The sequence below is a fragment of the Callithrix jacchus genome, chromosome 10, assembly GCF_049354715.1.
Source record: "Callithrix jacchus isolate 240 chromosome 10, calJac240_pri, whole genome shotgun sequence".
Taxonomy (NCBI): Eukaryota; Metazoa; Chordata; class Mammalia; order Primates; family Cebidae; genus Callithrix; species Callithrix jacchus.
This window is the reverse complement of record NC_133511.1, coordinates 75027037-75042727: the sequence shown is the minus strand read 5'-3', so window position 1 is coordinate 75042727 and position 15691 is coordinate 75027037. Positions and strand designations below refer to the sequence as shown.

General features: G+C 41.2%; 1 protein-coding gene across 3 annotated transcripts in view; it reads left to right on the top strand.

The window, feature by feature from the left end:
- Positions 1 to 15691, top strand: part of DENND5A (DENN domain containing 5A) — a 123655-nt gene that overhangs the window by 99977 nt on the left and 7987 nt on the right. For all 3 annotated transcript variants that reach the window (XM_017977895.4, XM_017977897.4, XM_002755025.6), the window contains 4 exons: positions 2095 to 2247; positions 10482 to 10566; positions 12156 to 12240; positions 12702 to 12830. In XM_017977895.4, the coding sequence (XP_017833384.3) occupies positions 2095 to 2247; positions 10482 to 10566; positions 12156 to 12240; positions 12702 to 12830 (452 nt within the window). The remainder of the gene's footprint in view (positions 1 to 2094; positions 2248 to 10481; positions 10567 to 12155; positions 12241 to 12701; positions 12831 to 15691) is intronic.

The following is a 15691-nucleotide window of genomic DNA, read 5'->3' as shown; positions in this document are numbered from 1 at the left end:
GAGGCTGAGGTAGGCAGATTACTTGAGCCTGGGAGTTCAGGCCCAGCCAGGGCAACATAGTAAGACCCAGTCTTGTAAGGGAAAAGATAAATCACAAAAGAAACATGTGTGCCTATAGTCCCAGCTACTGGGGAGGCTGGGGTGGGAGGGTCAGTTGAGTCTGGGAGGTTGAGGCTATGTGAACCATGATTGAGCCACTGCACTCCAGCCTAGGCAAGAGAGAGAGATCCTGTCATTAAAAAAAAAAAAGATATATACAGGCAAACCAAACCATATATTTTAGGGTTAAAAATATAGGTGATAATAATTTTCTTGTTTTTCTGTAGTTTCATTGTGTAAGTGGTTGCTTTTAGAGTGGGAAGGTGAATGGGAGAGGGCATGTGGGGTGCTTCAAAGGCATAAACAGACAGTATTTATAAATAAAGAAAATGCTGGCTGGGTGCCATGGCTTATTCCTGTAATCCCAGCACTTTGGGAGGCCGAGGCAGGTGGATTACCTGAGGTTGGGAGTTCAAGACCAGCCTGACCAACATGGAGAAACCCTGTCTCTACTAAAAATACAAAATTAGCCAGGTGTGGTGGCGCATGCCTGTAATCCCAGCTACTTGGGAGGCTGAGGCAGGAGAATTGCTTGAACCCAGGAGGTGGAGGTTGCTATGAGCTATGATCGCGCCATTGCACTCCAGCCTGGGCAACAAGAGTGAAACTTCATCTCAAAAAAAAGGGAAAATACTGGCACTGGTTTTAATGATGTAATAGCATAAATATGTATTTAACAGTAAAAAAATGAAAAATCCTAACAGTGGAAAGAAATATGCCAAAGTATTAAAAGTTGTTGCTTCTGAAAGATAGGATTGGGGTGACTTGTTTTCCTTTTCTTAGATTTTTATATGTCACAAATTTATAGCATAGTTAAATCTTACTTTTGAACTTGTACTTAAAGTTCAGACAGATACAGGTTCAAAGGCCAGATCTATTGCTACTTTGCTTGTTCATTTGGGCAAGTTATATACATATATAACTTGAGTGAAAAAGCAAATCACAAGCCAGGAGTATCTGCACACATCTGTAATCCCAGCTACTTGGGAGGCTGAGGTGGGCGGATTACCTGAGCCTAGAAGTTTGGGCCCAGCCGGGGTAACATAGTAAGACCTAGTGTCTTAAAGGAAAAAAAGCCAGACAAATCACAAAACAAATATGCACTCCTATAGTCCCAGCTACTGGGGAGGCTGAGGTGGGAGTGTCAGCTGAGTCTGGAAGGTTGAAATATATAGATAATATTTAATATAGTACTGTATTCTATATTGATTATACTATATTTAAATTTAGTATATTGATTACTATATTTCTCAATTTCCTTATTGGTGAATTGGGAATGATAATAATAGTTACCTCATAGACCATTAGGAGGCTTAAATGAGATAATGAAATGCTAAGTTCAATGCCTGACACAGTACTTAATAAAAACTATGATTATCATTATACTGTGTCTGTTTTCTTGGTTATGATTTTACAATAAGCAGTTGAAAATTTTTATGTAAATTATCTCCTCATTTTTTTTGTCTCCTTGACAGTTACTTCAGATATATTTCTAAGTTGTATGTATGCTCAGAGGTTTATTTGGTAGGGTCATTTAAGCAGTAGGAATCAGACTGTCAGAGGTGAGCATGACCGAAGGGTTTATTTAATTTTGTTTCTCTCATAAATGCAAAAACTGAATACAGAGTGTTGAAATCACTGACCAGGAGTCATACAGATTGCTGTGCTCTTATCCTTTTCTTTCTTCTTCTTCCTTTTTTTTTTTTTTTTGGCAGAAAAAGCGATTTATTAGGCAGAGAGAGAGAGAGGAGAGAGAGAGGGTTCCCATGCTGTTGTAGGAGGGGCTTATCCTTTTCTTAAGTAAATTTTTAAGGCGTGCACTTCCTCTTAACCTGACCTATATGGATATCAATATATTTTGCGTCCTTGAGGCTTATTCATCCTGTCCCTCCCAGCCCAACAGATGTGCTATGCAGGCTGTCGGAACCCTCTCAGGTTGTATGTGATCCTGCTCACTGTGGTTATTTAATTCTGTTGACTGCTGCTTCCTTGTAGACCAAGAGGATGCTGGTGGAAAAGATGGGCCGAGAAGCTGTGGAACTAGGGCATGGGGAGGTGAACATCACAGGGGTGGAAGAGAACACCCTGATTGCCAGCCTTTGTGATCTCCTGGAAAGGATCTGGAGTCATGGACTACAAGTGAAACAGGTAATGGGTGTCTAGCCTCTCTCTGCTCAGCAAATTGTCTTCCTGTTTTCAGTTACTAACTTTCCCACACTCTTTTTGTCCAGCTGACTGGCTTTGAAAAGTGGTACACAGTGCTCTGGAGTGAGATTTGAAATAATTAGACAAACAAATAAATGTGATCCAAACTATTTTCCTTAAAGATAAGCTTTATAAATCTTTGTGTTTGTCAGACTTTTTAAAAGAGGCGTCTTTCTTCCTGGAGGTAGAGTTAAAGGTCTACATGATAGGTCCTGTTTGGCAGCTGGCCCTCATCTGGAGATAGACCAGAAAGAGAAGTTGGAGCTCAGAAGTGCCAATCATACACTAAAGATTCTTCACTAATAGTATATTCACAGTGGAAAAATCAAGTCTGTCATTAACATTTCTTTTTTATGCAAATGGCTTATCTAAACATTTGTGAGAAGGCCTCAGGAAGTTGAGTAAGTTTGATTTTTCCACTTAATAGAATTTTTTTATTTCAAAATACTGTGTTTTCAATTGGTAGTCAAGATAGATACTTTTTATTTTTATGTATTTTTAAATTTGAAAATAACTTGAAATTTTTCGAAAAGAAGTTTTATTATGGAAAAATTAGAAAATACATATTTGCTGTAGTATCCGTTAGTATTTCTGGAGGGCCTACAGTATGTCTGGTACTGTTGTAGGCATTAGAAATACCTCAGTGAACAAAACAGACCAAGATCTCCGCCTTCCTGGAGTGTTCATTCTAGTGAGTATAGCAACAATCTTCAACACCTGTTCTTCAGAGCTTTCTTCTGTGTACATATCCCCATGCATGTATAGCTATACATTTAAAAACCCAATGCGACTGCAATGAGATACATCTACGGAATAGTTAAAACAAAAAAGACAGTGACAAGTGTTAAGCAAGGATGTGGAGAAATGAGAACTTTCATGGATTGCTATTGGGAATGTGAAATGGTGCAGCCACTTTGGAAAACAGTCTGGCAGTTCCTCAGAATGTTAAACAGTTACTATATGACCCAGCAAGCCCAATTCTAGATACATACTCAAGAGAAGTGAAAACATATGTCTACACAAAAACTTGTATACAAATGTTCATAGTAGGCCGGGTGTGGTGGCTCATGCCTGTAATCCCAGCACTTTGAGAGGCCAAGACAGGTGGATGGATCACTTGAGGTCAAGAGTTTGAGACCAGCCTGTTTAACATGGTGAAATCCCATCTCTACCAAAAATACAAAATTAGCCAGGCATAGTGGTGCATGCTTATAATCCCAGCTACTTGGGAGGCTGAGGCAGGAGAATCCTTGAACCCCAGAAGGCAGAGGTTGCAGTGAGCCAAGATTGCACCATTGTACTTCAGCTTAGGCAACAAGAGCAAAACTCCATCTCAAAGAAAAAAAAAGTTTATAGCAGCATTAGTCATAATAGTGTAATCATGTAAGGCTATTATGACCCAAATGTTCATCAGCTGATGAGTGGGTGACCTAAATTTGTTGTAGCCATCCATTGGAATATTATTGAGCAATAAAGGGAATAAAGTACCTACATGTGATACAACATGGATGAACTTTGAAAACCTACTAAGTGAAAGAAGCCAGACACAAAAGGCCACAGATAGTATGATCTAATTTATAGAAAATGTCTAAAATAGGCAAATCCATAGACAGAAAGTAGATTAAGGGTTGCCAGAGGCTGGAGGGAGAGCAACGGGAAGTGACTACTAATGCATATGGAGTGTCTTTTGGGGGTGTTGAAGATGTTCTAGAATTAGATAGTGGTGATGGCTGCACAACTCTATAGTAAAAACACCATTTTTTTTGTTCAGAAAATTGCATACTTTAAAAATGTGAATTTTATGGTAACACGAATTATATCTCAGTAAAGTGTTTTTTTAAAAAATCCAAATGAAATGATACTGTACGTAATGTTTTGCAACTTGCTTTGTTTTTTATCTCATGTCTTTTCTATGCTCTTAACTAATTTTTAGATGATAGTATAGTGTTTAAGAGCTCAACTATAAAACAGATCTGGATTTGAAGTATGATTTCCATTTAATAACTTTATGAAAATGAGCAAGTTACTAGCCTCTCTAAGCCTGTTTCCTTATATGTATGATGGAATTTTATTTTATTTTATTGTATATTTAATTTAATTTAATTTTTGAGATAGAGTCTTGCTTTGTTGCCCAGGCTAGAGTGCACTAGCATGATTACAGCTCACTACAGCCTTGACCTCCTGGGTTCAAGTGATCCTCCCACCTCAGCTTAGAGACTGAGACTATAGGTGTTACACCATGCCCAGCTAATTTTTTATTTTTTGTAGAGACAGGGTTTCCCTGTGTTGTCCTGGCTGGTCTTAAACTCCTGGGCTCAAATGGTCTTCCTGCCTCAGCCCTCCACACTGCTGGGATAACAGGCATAAGCCACTGTGCCCTGCCTGATGCAATTTTAAAAGTACCCATCTCCATTGGGTCCATGTGTGGATTTGTTAATTAAGCTCAGAGCCTGGTTTCTGGCTCTCTGAATGTTTGTGGTTATTGTAAAATCTGTTTTAATGACTACATCTCTTATATAGATGTACCATACTTTAATCAGGCTGTTATTATTAGTCATTTAGGTTAATTGTGATTTTTCCATATTGTAAACAACACTGCATTTATAGAGTTTTTTAGATATTAAAAATTGTGTATTACATCCCTAAAATTTTGACACTGTGGTGTAGTAGCAACACTATGAACTGTGAGTCAGAAAGACTTGGGTTTGAATCCTGGCTCCACTGGATGACTTTAAATAAGCAATTTGCACTTTCTGAGCCTTATTTTCCAAATCCATGAAAGGTGCATAGTTAATAAAAACCTGTCTTTCAGAATGTTAATTATTCTGCCATAAAGACACACGCACATGTATGTTCATTGCAGCACTATTCACAATAGCAAAGTTACAGTCATCCTAAATGCCCATCAACAGATCATCTCTCCTTCCCTCCCTGCCCCTTCTCTTCCCCTTCTCTTCCCCTTCTCTTCCCCTTCTCTTCCCCTTCTCTTCCCCTTCCCTTCCCCTTCCCTTCCCCTTCTCATCCCTCCCTCCCTCCATCCCTTGCCTCCCTCCCTTCCCCTTCCCTCCCCTCCTTTCCCCTTCCCTCCCCATCCCCCCTCTTTCCTTCTGTCACCCAGGCTGGAGTGCAGTAGTATGATCTCAGCTCACTTCAACCTCTGCATCCTGAGTTCAAGTGATCCTCTCACCTCAGCTTGCCAAGTAGCTGGGTCTACAGCTGCGCACAATGCCCGGCTAATTTTTGTATCTTTTTTTTTTTTTTTTTGTGATGTAGTCTCACTCTGTCACCCAGGCTGGAATGCAGTGTTACGATCTTGGCTCACTGCAACCTCCACCTCCCTGGTTCTATCAATTCCCCTGCCTCAGCCTCCCAAATAACTGGGATTACAGGCGCAGGCCCCAACACCCAGCTTATTTTTTTGTATTTCTAATAGAGGTGGGGTTTCACCATGTTGGCCAGACTGGATTTTCTTTTAGAGTCCATTTGGTCCTCTCTCATTTGGAGAGATAGGCTACTTGTTTGGTTAGAAACCAGTGCAAAATAATGGAGGCTTTTTAGTTGAGGTTCCATTTTGTTCTTAATCCTGACTTAGAGCTCTGGAAGTGAAACAGTGACATGTTACCAGAGGAGAGTGAGGATCTGTTCTTGTAGGGTTACATGTTCAGCTGGAGATTGACCCTGATGACCTATGTTGGGTTCCCAACATCATGTTCTCCATAGGCTTCCGTTTTGCTGGCTTCTTTATCATTCTGAGACATTCTTCATTTATCTTCCAATCCAGATGTTACACCCTGGTTACCTGCTGTCCTTCATCATACACCCAGAGTGTGACTAAATTTGCTCTCAGAGGGTGATTTTATTATGCCCCTGTGGGGGTACTTTCCTGAGAAACCACCCATTATTATCTGCTTAGAATGTAGAGAGAACCCAAACAGTAGTTTTTGCTGCTGGCCTCTTAAATTTTGTTACTAGACTTGACTGCTTGCACAGGGCTGCCTGCAGCAAGTCTTCATAAGAACCTCTGTTATCCTCACCACTCTCTTTGGCTTTCAGTGACATCTTCCAAGGAGATGGGCTGTAGTATGTTTTTCTAGCAGATAGAGGTTTGGAGGTTTGGTTTTTCTTTTCTTTTTTTTTTTTTTTTGAGATGGAGTCTCACTCTTGTCACCCAGGCTGGAGTGCTGTGGTGCCATCTTGGCTCACTGCAACCTCTGCCTCCCAGGTTCAAGCTATTTTCCTGCCTCAGCCTCCTGAGGCGTCTGGGATTACAGACACCTGCCACCATGCCCAGCTAATTTTTGTACTTTTAGTAGAGATGGGGTTTCTCCACATTGGCTGGGCTGGTCTTGAACTCCTGACCTCAGGTGATCCACCCGCCTTGGCCTTCCAAAGTGCTGGGATTACAGGCATGAACCACCGCACCTGGCTTAGGTTTGGTTTTTCATACTAGTTTTGTAACTGCAGCCATTTGGGGTTGATATGTGAAAAGGAGTTGTTCTTATCTTTCTTGCTTAGATTCCTGTAGAATCTGGTGCAATTTATTGTTTATCCCTGTTCGCAAATGGATGATAAGGCTGTATCGAATCTTTCAGTCCCAATCAGCCCCTTTGCAAAAGAGGAAAAAGAGTAGGCCATGTCTCTTGAACTAGAAAGACCAAGTGCAGCAGCCCAGTTTGCTGCTCTTTCACTCTTGTCCTTACTCTTCCTCCCCACCTCTGTAATTATTGTGAGCCAGGGTCTTCCTTCTTCTAGTATGGTGGCCTGATTTTGCTTTTGTCTTTGGCTCCTTGGTGTTTTTGCATGTCAGGCTCTCTGGTCACCAGCTGTACTTAGTGTGTGTCACATTCAGACAGTTCTATTAAGTTCCCTTAAGCTGCTTTCCTAGTCTGCCTAGGTGTTAGGGAACCTACTTTCTTGTTGTAGTAAATGGAAGGATGAATGGATTTCTAGAAGTTGAATTGCTAAGTCAAAGACCATAAATATTTTAAGCTCTTGTATTATCTGTTAGATACATTATAGACTTTTTTTTTGAAATGGAGTCTTACTCTGTTGCCCAGGCTGGAGTGCAGTAGTGCTATCTCAGCTCACTGCAGTCTCCGCCTCCTGGGTTGAAGCAGTTCTCCTGCCTCAGCCTTCTGAGTAGCTGGGATTACAGGTGCCTGCCACCATGCCTGGCTAGTTTTTGTATTTTCGGTAGAGATGGGGATTCACTATGTTGGCCAGGCTGGTCTTGAACTCCTGACCTCAGATGGTCCACCCACCTTGGCCTCCCAAAGTGCTGAGATTACAGGTGTGAATTATCATGGCCAGCTAACCTTTTTTTTTTTTTAAGCTTTGTAAATTATTATTTTTTTCTTTTTGGCTCCCGACAGGAAACAATAGACCTTCTTAGTAGCAGTGTATAGGATTCGTAAGTCTCATTAAGGTTGTTAGACATTTATGCTTTTTTTTTTCAAATATTTGATATTTGGATGAATAAAACCTGGTATTTTCTAATTTTAGTTTTTATATATTTTTAAAATTGCCTTTGAAATTGCTGGGTTTTAGGTTTGTGAATTTTCTAGGAAACACAAACATACAGCAAGCTTATTTTGACAGCTAGCAGATCTATAGCAAGGGTTTTTCAGATGTCTTTGTTTTTTTTTTTTTCCCTAAAGTAGATCAATTTTGTGAATATAAATAAGACAGACTTTCAGTACTCTCAAAGGGTAAATCTTCAGTCCTTAAATCTTCACATTCATTTCACAGCACAAAATTTTCTTCAGAATGTATAACTTAAAAAGTTAAATGATCTTTTCAGAAGCATCTTGTGTAGCATAGTTATTAAGAGCAATGGTTTTGACATTAGACTTAAGCTTGAATCCCAACACTCTGTTTACTAATGGTGTGACCTGTTACAAGATACTTGATCTTTCTGATCCTCAGTTTCTTCTTCTCTAGAGAAAATAGGGATAGAGATATCTACCTTGTTAGACTCCTGGGATCATTAATTAAAATATTGTATTTTGAACATTTGACATAGTGCTTAGTTTATAGTAAGCCTCAAGACCTGGTAGCTTCTATCATTATTATAGAAACAAAGTCATTTATAAAATTATTATCTTACTAAAACAAACTTACAACCTTTATATTATTTTATTAGTTACATGGGAACATTTACTGTGAATCTGAAATAAAGTTTTTAATCATTTAACAAGGGTCATGATATACTGAATGATGATAAGAAAGAGAAAGCAGTTGCTGGGTGACCAGCGGGGCTCACTCATTACCCAGGTGAATTGGTCCCTCACATCAGGCTTGCAAATACTATTCAGATTTGTGCCTTGGCAAAATGACAAATATGTCTCAAATAGTTTAAACTGCAGTTCTCACCTTTCCAAATGCCAAGGTTCTATTATATTGACTGTAGTTTATTTCAGCCTTACAGTTAAGTATCAGCCTATCTTTCTGTAGGTTTCTTCAACTATACCTTCAATAGTAAATTCTTGTTATAGTGATGACTTACTCTCCCTGGCCTGCACTAACAACTTATAAGGTAGCCAAAGATACCACAGTTTCCCCCATTTAACAGAGAAGGAAACTGACATTCGGAGAGGTTCACCAAACTGCTTTGCCTAGTTCACCAAGTAGCAAAATCAGGACTAGAACAATATTTAAAGGAATACCTTTAAATATTTTAGGAATTCAGGAGCTAAGATTGAAGCTTATAGACTGAATATCCACTCCTCTTTGCAAAAGCCATCAAGCTGATATAAAACCAACATACCGTGTAGAGGATGATAGGTCATTTGCTTCTTTTTTTTTTTGAGAGGGAACCTCACTCTGTCACCCAGGCTGGAGTACAGTGGCACAATCTTGGCTTACTGCAACCTCCACCTCCTGGGTTGAAGTGATCCTCTTGCCTCAGCCTCCTGAGTAGCTGGGACAACAGGCATGTGCCTAATGCCTGGCTAATTTTTATATTTTTAGTAAGACAGGGTTTTGCTTAGCTTCCCGAGTAGGTGGGACAACAAGTGTGTGTCACCACAACTGGCTAAGTTTTTTTTTTGAGACAGAGTCTTGCTCTGTTGCCCAGGCTGGAGTGCAGTGGTGCGATCTTGGCTCACTGCAACCTCTACCTCCTGGATTCAAGCGATTCTCCTGCCTTAGCCTCCTGAGCAGCTGGAACTATAGGCGTGGGCCAACACACCCAGCTAAGTTTTGTATTTTTAGTAGAGACACGATTTCACTATATTGGCTAGGCTGGTCTTGAATTCCTGACCTTGTGATCCTTCCACTTCGGCCTCCCAAAGTGCTGGGATTACACAAGTGTGAGCCACCACACCTGGCCAATTTTTGTATTTTTAATAAGACAGGGTTTTGCTATATTGGCTAGGATGGTCTTGAACTCCTGACCTCAAGTGATCCACCTGCCTTGGCCTCCCAGTGTTGGGATTACAGGTGTGAGCCACTGTACCGGCTTTCTTTCTTTCTTGGCTTTCCTTGCCTTGCCTTCCTCTCCTTGCCTTTCTTTCCTTCCTTCCCTCCCTCCCTTGTCTTCCTTTCCTTCCCTCTCTCCCTCCCTCCCTTCCTTCCTTCCTCTTTTTCTTTTTCTCTTTCTCTTTTTTCTGTGTTTCTTTCTGTCTTTCTGATGGAATCTCTGTCGCACAGGCTGGAGTGCAGTGGTGTGATCTCGGCTCACTGCAACCTCCGCCTCCCGGGTACAAGTGATCTCCTGGCTTAGCCTCCTGAGTAGCTGGGATTACAGGCACATACCACCACATCCCACTGATTTTTGTATTTTTAGTAGAGACTGGGTTTCGCCATGATGGCCAGGCTGATCTCAAAACTTCTGACCTCAAGTGATCTGCCTGCCTTGGCCTCCCAAAGTGTTGGGATTACAGGCATGAGCCACTGCGCCCAGCTGCTTTTTTCTTTCTTATCCATCTCTTTTTTCCATCTCCTTCCTATTTTCACTGGGGGACCATTTCCTTTTTTTGTTACCTTCCACTGTTTACATTTCTCCTGGATTTTAGTAAATTGATATGTTTGCATACATTGTATCCTGGATGTACATTGAAACAAGAAACAGTATATACATTTTTTTTTTTTTTTAGCAAAAGCTTGTATCTGTATGTTGAAAACCTTGACTCCTGAAATCTAAACTGATAGGTATTTCTCCCTTGCATTGGTTCCAGGGGAAATCGGCCTTATGGTCCCACCTGTTACATTATCAGGACAACCGGCAGAGAAAACTCACTTCAGGAAGCCTGAGTACCTCAGGTAAGATAGTCTGGATTGGAGAGTCTGTTCTCTCTCCACTCTTCCATCCCTCACTGGAATGATCACTTGAAGCAAACTATTCCAGGTCAAAGAAGCCTTTGCTCTGGAATGTTTTCTGTTTTGAATATGGAGCCATCAGACTCTCTGAACCACAGAGCATACCAAAACCATGTGATTTGCTTTCATTATGTGTTTCTATACCCTTTTTATTGGCAAGATAGAAAATTTATGTGGGCAAGAGGCAAGTCTCAAAATGAATTTGGGTTTTACTGTGGTACTGGTGTCCTAGGTTTGGAGCAGGCTGTTTTCAGAGTCTTTTTTGTTTACTTCTCTGACATGGGCATTATGATTATCTATTCTGTTAGTCAAGAAAGCTGTAGTTAGTGTCCTTCCTTGGACCTCCTAAAAGTCAAGTCCTGGTATGAATGATCCCTTATACTTCCTACCTGTATCTAACCTAATAAAAAATGTCAGAGTTTGTGGCAATACCAGAGGTCATCTAGTCTAGGCCCTTTATTTTATAAGAGGAGGAAATGATTCCAAAGAGGAATTAAATTTACTTAAGATTACAAAGTGAGCTATTGGAAGAGGCCAGACAAGAGCCAGTCATCTTGTCTCCTGCTCTGATGTTTAGACCATCCTACAGTTTCCTTTCCAGGGTTGTCTCCCCTCCTTCTTTTACTTCTTGGGTGCATCTTCCCTTCACATCATCCTTTGTTCTCCAATCTCCGCCAGAAGATTTGTTTACCTTGGATGTTTTTATCTCAGTGGTAAAGACGAGTTAAATGTGGTAAAAAGATAAGCATGAACTCTTTGCTCTTGAACTAGTTGACCTTAACTAGCATTGAACCTGGGAGATAATTGGCTGAAAACTAGGGACAAGAGTTCTCCAGATAGGCTTATGAGGAATTTTTTGGCCCACTTTCTGCATGTGTAAGAGCAGGTTCTTATTAAGAACACTATAGAAGTCATCATCAAGGAATAAACTGTAGCCAAAAATTCTCAACAGCTTGATGATGAAAATATTAAGTTTTAAACATTAGGCCAGACATGAGGATATAAAGGTATTATATCTCCTCTTCTCCTAGAGGTCCTGTCATTCTGGAACAGACCAGAACCTTCTTGTTCTTTACACATTCTCTTGGCTCTTTTGTAGGCTGCTATAAAGCCAGAACAGGATGTGAGTAGTGGCTTCAAGTGGAAGCACTGCTTCTATGGAACATGGTGAGAGCATGATAGATTAGGAGCCAGGAAATCTGTGTTCCAGTACTGACTTTGCTACTTGGTGATGTAGGCAAAGCAGCTAACCTTTTTGAATGTCATTTTCCTTCTCTGTTAAGTGGGAGAAATTGTGATATCTTTTTTGGCTACCTTATAAATTGTTAGAGAATTAAATGAGATAATATCCATAAAATTATAAAATTTGATTTTTAGTAGGAATTTAATAAATATTTATGAAATGATTGATTAAAGTGTTACCAGTGTAACCAACTGTTTCCCATAGCAGTTTGTGATTTGAGATAAGGGAAGGGTAGTCAGCCGTTTGGATATTCAGATCTCTTTGGACATGACCAACTTGTTTATTCTAGGAATACTTCTTGATTCAGAACGTAGGAAGTCTGATGCCAGCTCACTCATGCCTCCCCTGAGGATCTCCCTGATTCAGGATATGAGGTTAGTATGGGCTCACATGTAATAAGCCACTAAAATCCTGTTTTCAGTTGCTGCTTAGGTGTCCGCTTTAAGTAACAGGGTCTCAGTGGCTGCTACAGCATCTCAGCTAACATGGAAGCCCTCCTAATCTTGAAGCCTCGTATTTCATGATGCATTTGTAGAACTATACAACAGTTGGGTTTCCTGGCGTTTTTGGAGATAAGGGAGCAAAGGAGAGTATCTCAAGCCCTAAGAGCTCAGGGGTAGCCTGGTTTTTTAAGGGCTGTACCATCTTTTTTCCTCCCCAAATATGGTGAGCCTATCTGGCTACATGGAAGTCCAGTATTTGGAGAATAGAGATGGGCTCTCCCAGGGTGGGATAGGACTGTCTCAGCAGGTCTCCTTTGGCTTTACAGGTAAGGTATTGGCAATGAGTTCATCTCCCATTCCACCCTCCACTTCCCTTTACATTCTTTCTCCAGGCACATTCAGAACATCGGAGAAATCAAGACTGATGTGGGAAAGGCCAGAGCATGGGTGCGACTGTCCATGGAAAAAAAGTTACTTTCCAGACACCTGAAGCAGCTCCTCTCAGACCATGAGCTCACCAAGTAAGGCTGCTCTGCCAGGGGTAGAAGCAGGCTCCCAGGAATGGAGGGAAGAGATCGGAAACTTGTGTGGGAAGGGGAAGTATTCAGTGTGACATTGCTGTTGCGTTCAGCTAACCTCTTTGCTTATGAAGGTTTCACAGAATTTCCTCCTCTCCCTTTTTATCAGTAGAATACTTCTGCTGTATCGGTTCTCCCTGTCTTCTCAACCTTCATGTCTAAAACTAGCTTTCTTAGAGAGGTAGTGAGAAAGATGAGGCCCTCTTCTTCCTGTATTCAGGTGACATGTATACCTCTTGGACATAAGGCATTTCCTTGGTCTCTTTCCTTTTCTGGGGAGCAAAGAATGGGGGAATTAAAAGGAAACTTCTGAGATGTCCTCTTCTCTCTCTTGTTCAACACATTATACCCCTCATCCCTCTTAGGATGTCTATGGCCTTTTCTTGTCTATACTTCTGCATGACCCTAGTCCTATCTGTACTCTACCTGGTAAACTTCTTCAGGGTCCAGTTTTCTTTGCCACAGTTTTCCTGGACTCCCCAGAAACATGGTTCATCCCTTCTCCAGGCATGTATAACATTTATTAGAGTATTCGTTCATTCCCTTTTTCACCAGTGATGTATTGTATTATCATTGTCTGTTTGCTTGCTACTTACTGAAGTTTGCTCTCATTGAAGGCGTAAACCTGTCCCTTTCCCAAGGCTGAGTATGTTGCTTAGCATCTGCTAGGTATTCAGCCAGTGCACATAAAAGGTGTGCATAGCTGCACGGACAGAAGGAGGTGGACAGCTTAGGAAGAGTAAATCTTGATAGAATGTCCCTCAGACTCTGGGATTTCCAGCTAGCCCCCAAGATTGTTTGTAGCTTGGAATGGGGTAAGGTGGAGGCAGGGTTGTATATTCATGGGGGCTGTATACTGGTGGGACCCACTGAATTATAAATTTCAAAGGAAGCAGTGAGTTAGCTGTCATGTAGGGAGCCTAAACTCTTTCTCCTTGACTTGTCTGCAGTGATTAACACCGTGTAGTGTCCCTTTACCTTGAGATTCACTTTATGTGGCTGCCATGACCTTAAACCATCTTTCTCCCCTGCTCTTTGCACAACGTTGGCTTTCACTATCTTTAGTTCTTTGCATGCACACACTTTCTTTGTTGCTTTTTCACTTGCTTGCTCTCTTACTTGATCTTACCCATTCTCATGACTTCTCTCACCTCTAAGCAGGAGATGCCCACATCCACAGTTCTAGCCCTGACATGTCTCTTGAACTCCACTCCTGTATTTATTTCCATTCTTATATCATTCCTTTTCTGCTTAATGAGAACAAAAGCAAGCTTCACAGAGTCTTCACCATAACTACTTTACTCTCAAGATTTTTTGTTAATGGCACCACAGTGCTTTCTGAACAGCCTACCCCCACTTCTTTTCCATACCTAGATTAAAAATTTGGAGTCAGTTTTGACTCCTTGGTTTGCTTGCTCTCCCACATACGGATTTCAGGTCTTTCACCTCTGTCTCAGCTGTCTCCTTACCATTTTTACTGCAGAGCCTTAGTTTAATCCTCATTTCCCTTTCACGTCTCACCTGCACTAAATCTAAATTTCCTGAAGTTGGTCATGGCTGTCTCTTTTGCTAGGCGAAATTGCAGAAACCCCTTACTTGGCAGATTGCAAACTCCTTAGTTTAAAATTTTAGGACCTTCCTTCATTTGAGTAGCGTAACTTTTTTTTTTTTTCATTTGACACGTTTGGTACAGTAGCCTGACTTCTTAGTCTCTTTGCTAACTGATCACTTCCCTGAACCCTCAACTTCAGCCAAACTGGTTTCCAAGTTTCCAAACTTAGACAAGTTTCCTGTCTGTACAACACTTGTCTAAATTTCTGCTTCCTTCAGGCCCCTCTTGTTCTACAAGGCCTTCCAGGACTACTGAAGCATATGGCTCTTTAAATTCCCAGAAACAGCCTTTTGTTTGATTATTCACTGTGGGTAGTACTATACCATGGCCTTTACCTGATTTACTCACTTAGAGTGCATTTGAGGGGTAGGTGCTTTCTTCTCCAGCAGCTGGACATAACAGGCCTGGGTTGATAAATTATCTGTTGAAAGTTTCTTATAAACCGGGTAGAACCTCACAGATCTGAATCCTATACCTCTCTGGCCATGGTGATTGCAGCTTGGACAATCAGGACAGTTGTCTTCTTTTGTTCTTTATAACGAAGGCCTGCAAATTTGGCTCTGGGTATCTCCTCTATTTGGGGGAAGATATCATTGCTTTGCAGCTGCAGAGGGCCTGGAATATCAGGCAAAGAAGTTGCCCTCTGACAAATAGGCCATGGAAATGAAGGGAGAAGGTTTGAAAAGACGGGAATGATGTGATCTACATGGCTCTTCCTTGCCTGTGACTTGGATCAGAGGCAGGGGCATGCCCTTTATTGCCTCTGAAGCTGTGCTGGCCTTATGCCCCATTCAGAGCAGTGTTCTGACTTGTGGCTCTCAGATCTACTGAGGGTTCAAAACTAGGCCTGGTGATGAATGGTGACCACAGATGTCCATCCACTGCCAGTCACACACCATACACTAGCTGACAGCCTAACTAGAAGCCTGAGAGGACCTGTGTCATTCTTGATGGAATTTCTTCCAGCCTTCAACTTAGAAAAGGAGATTTCATGACCTCTGACACTTGACATAGTAACATCAACCCTTGGACACCAGTAGTATTTGATTTTTGTTGTTCCTGGTGTAGCTTAAACCATTGTCCCTCTGGCCCTTAGTTACAGAGTAGCTAGCTTTGTTACTTTATGGGGTGAAGCTAAGGAACTTGAGGCTTGACATCTTATGCTTCCCTTAGCTGTCTCCTTCCAGAACTG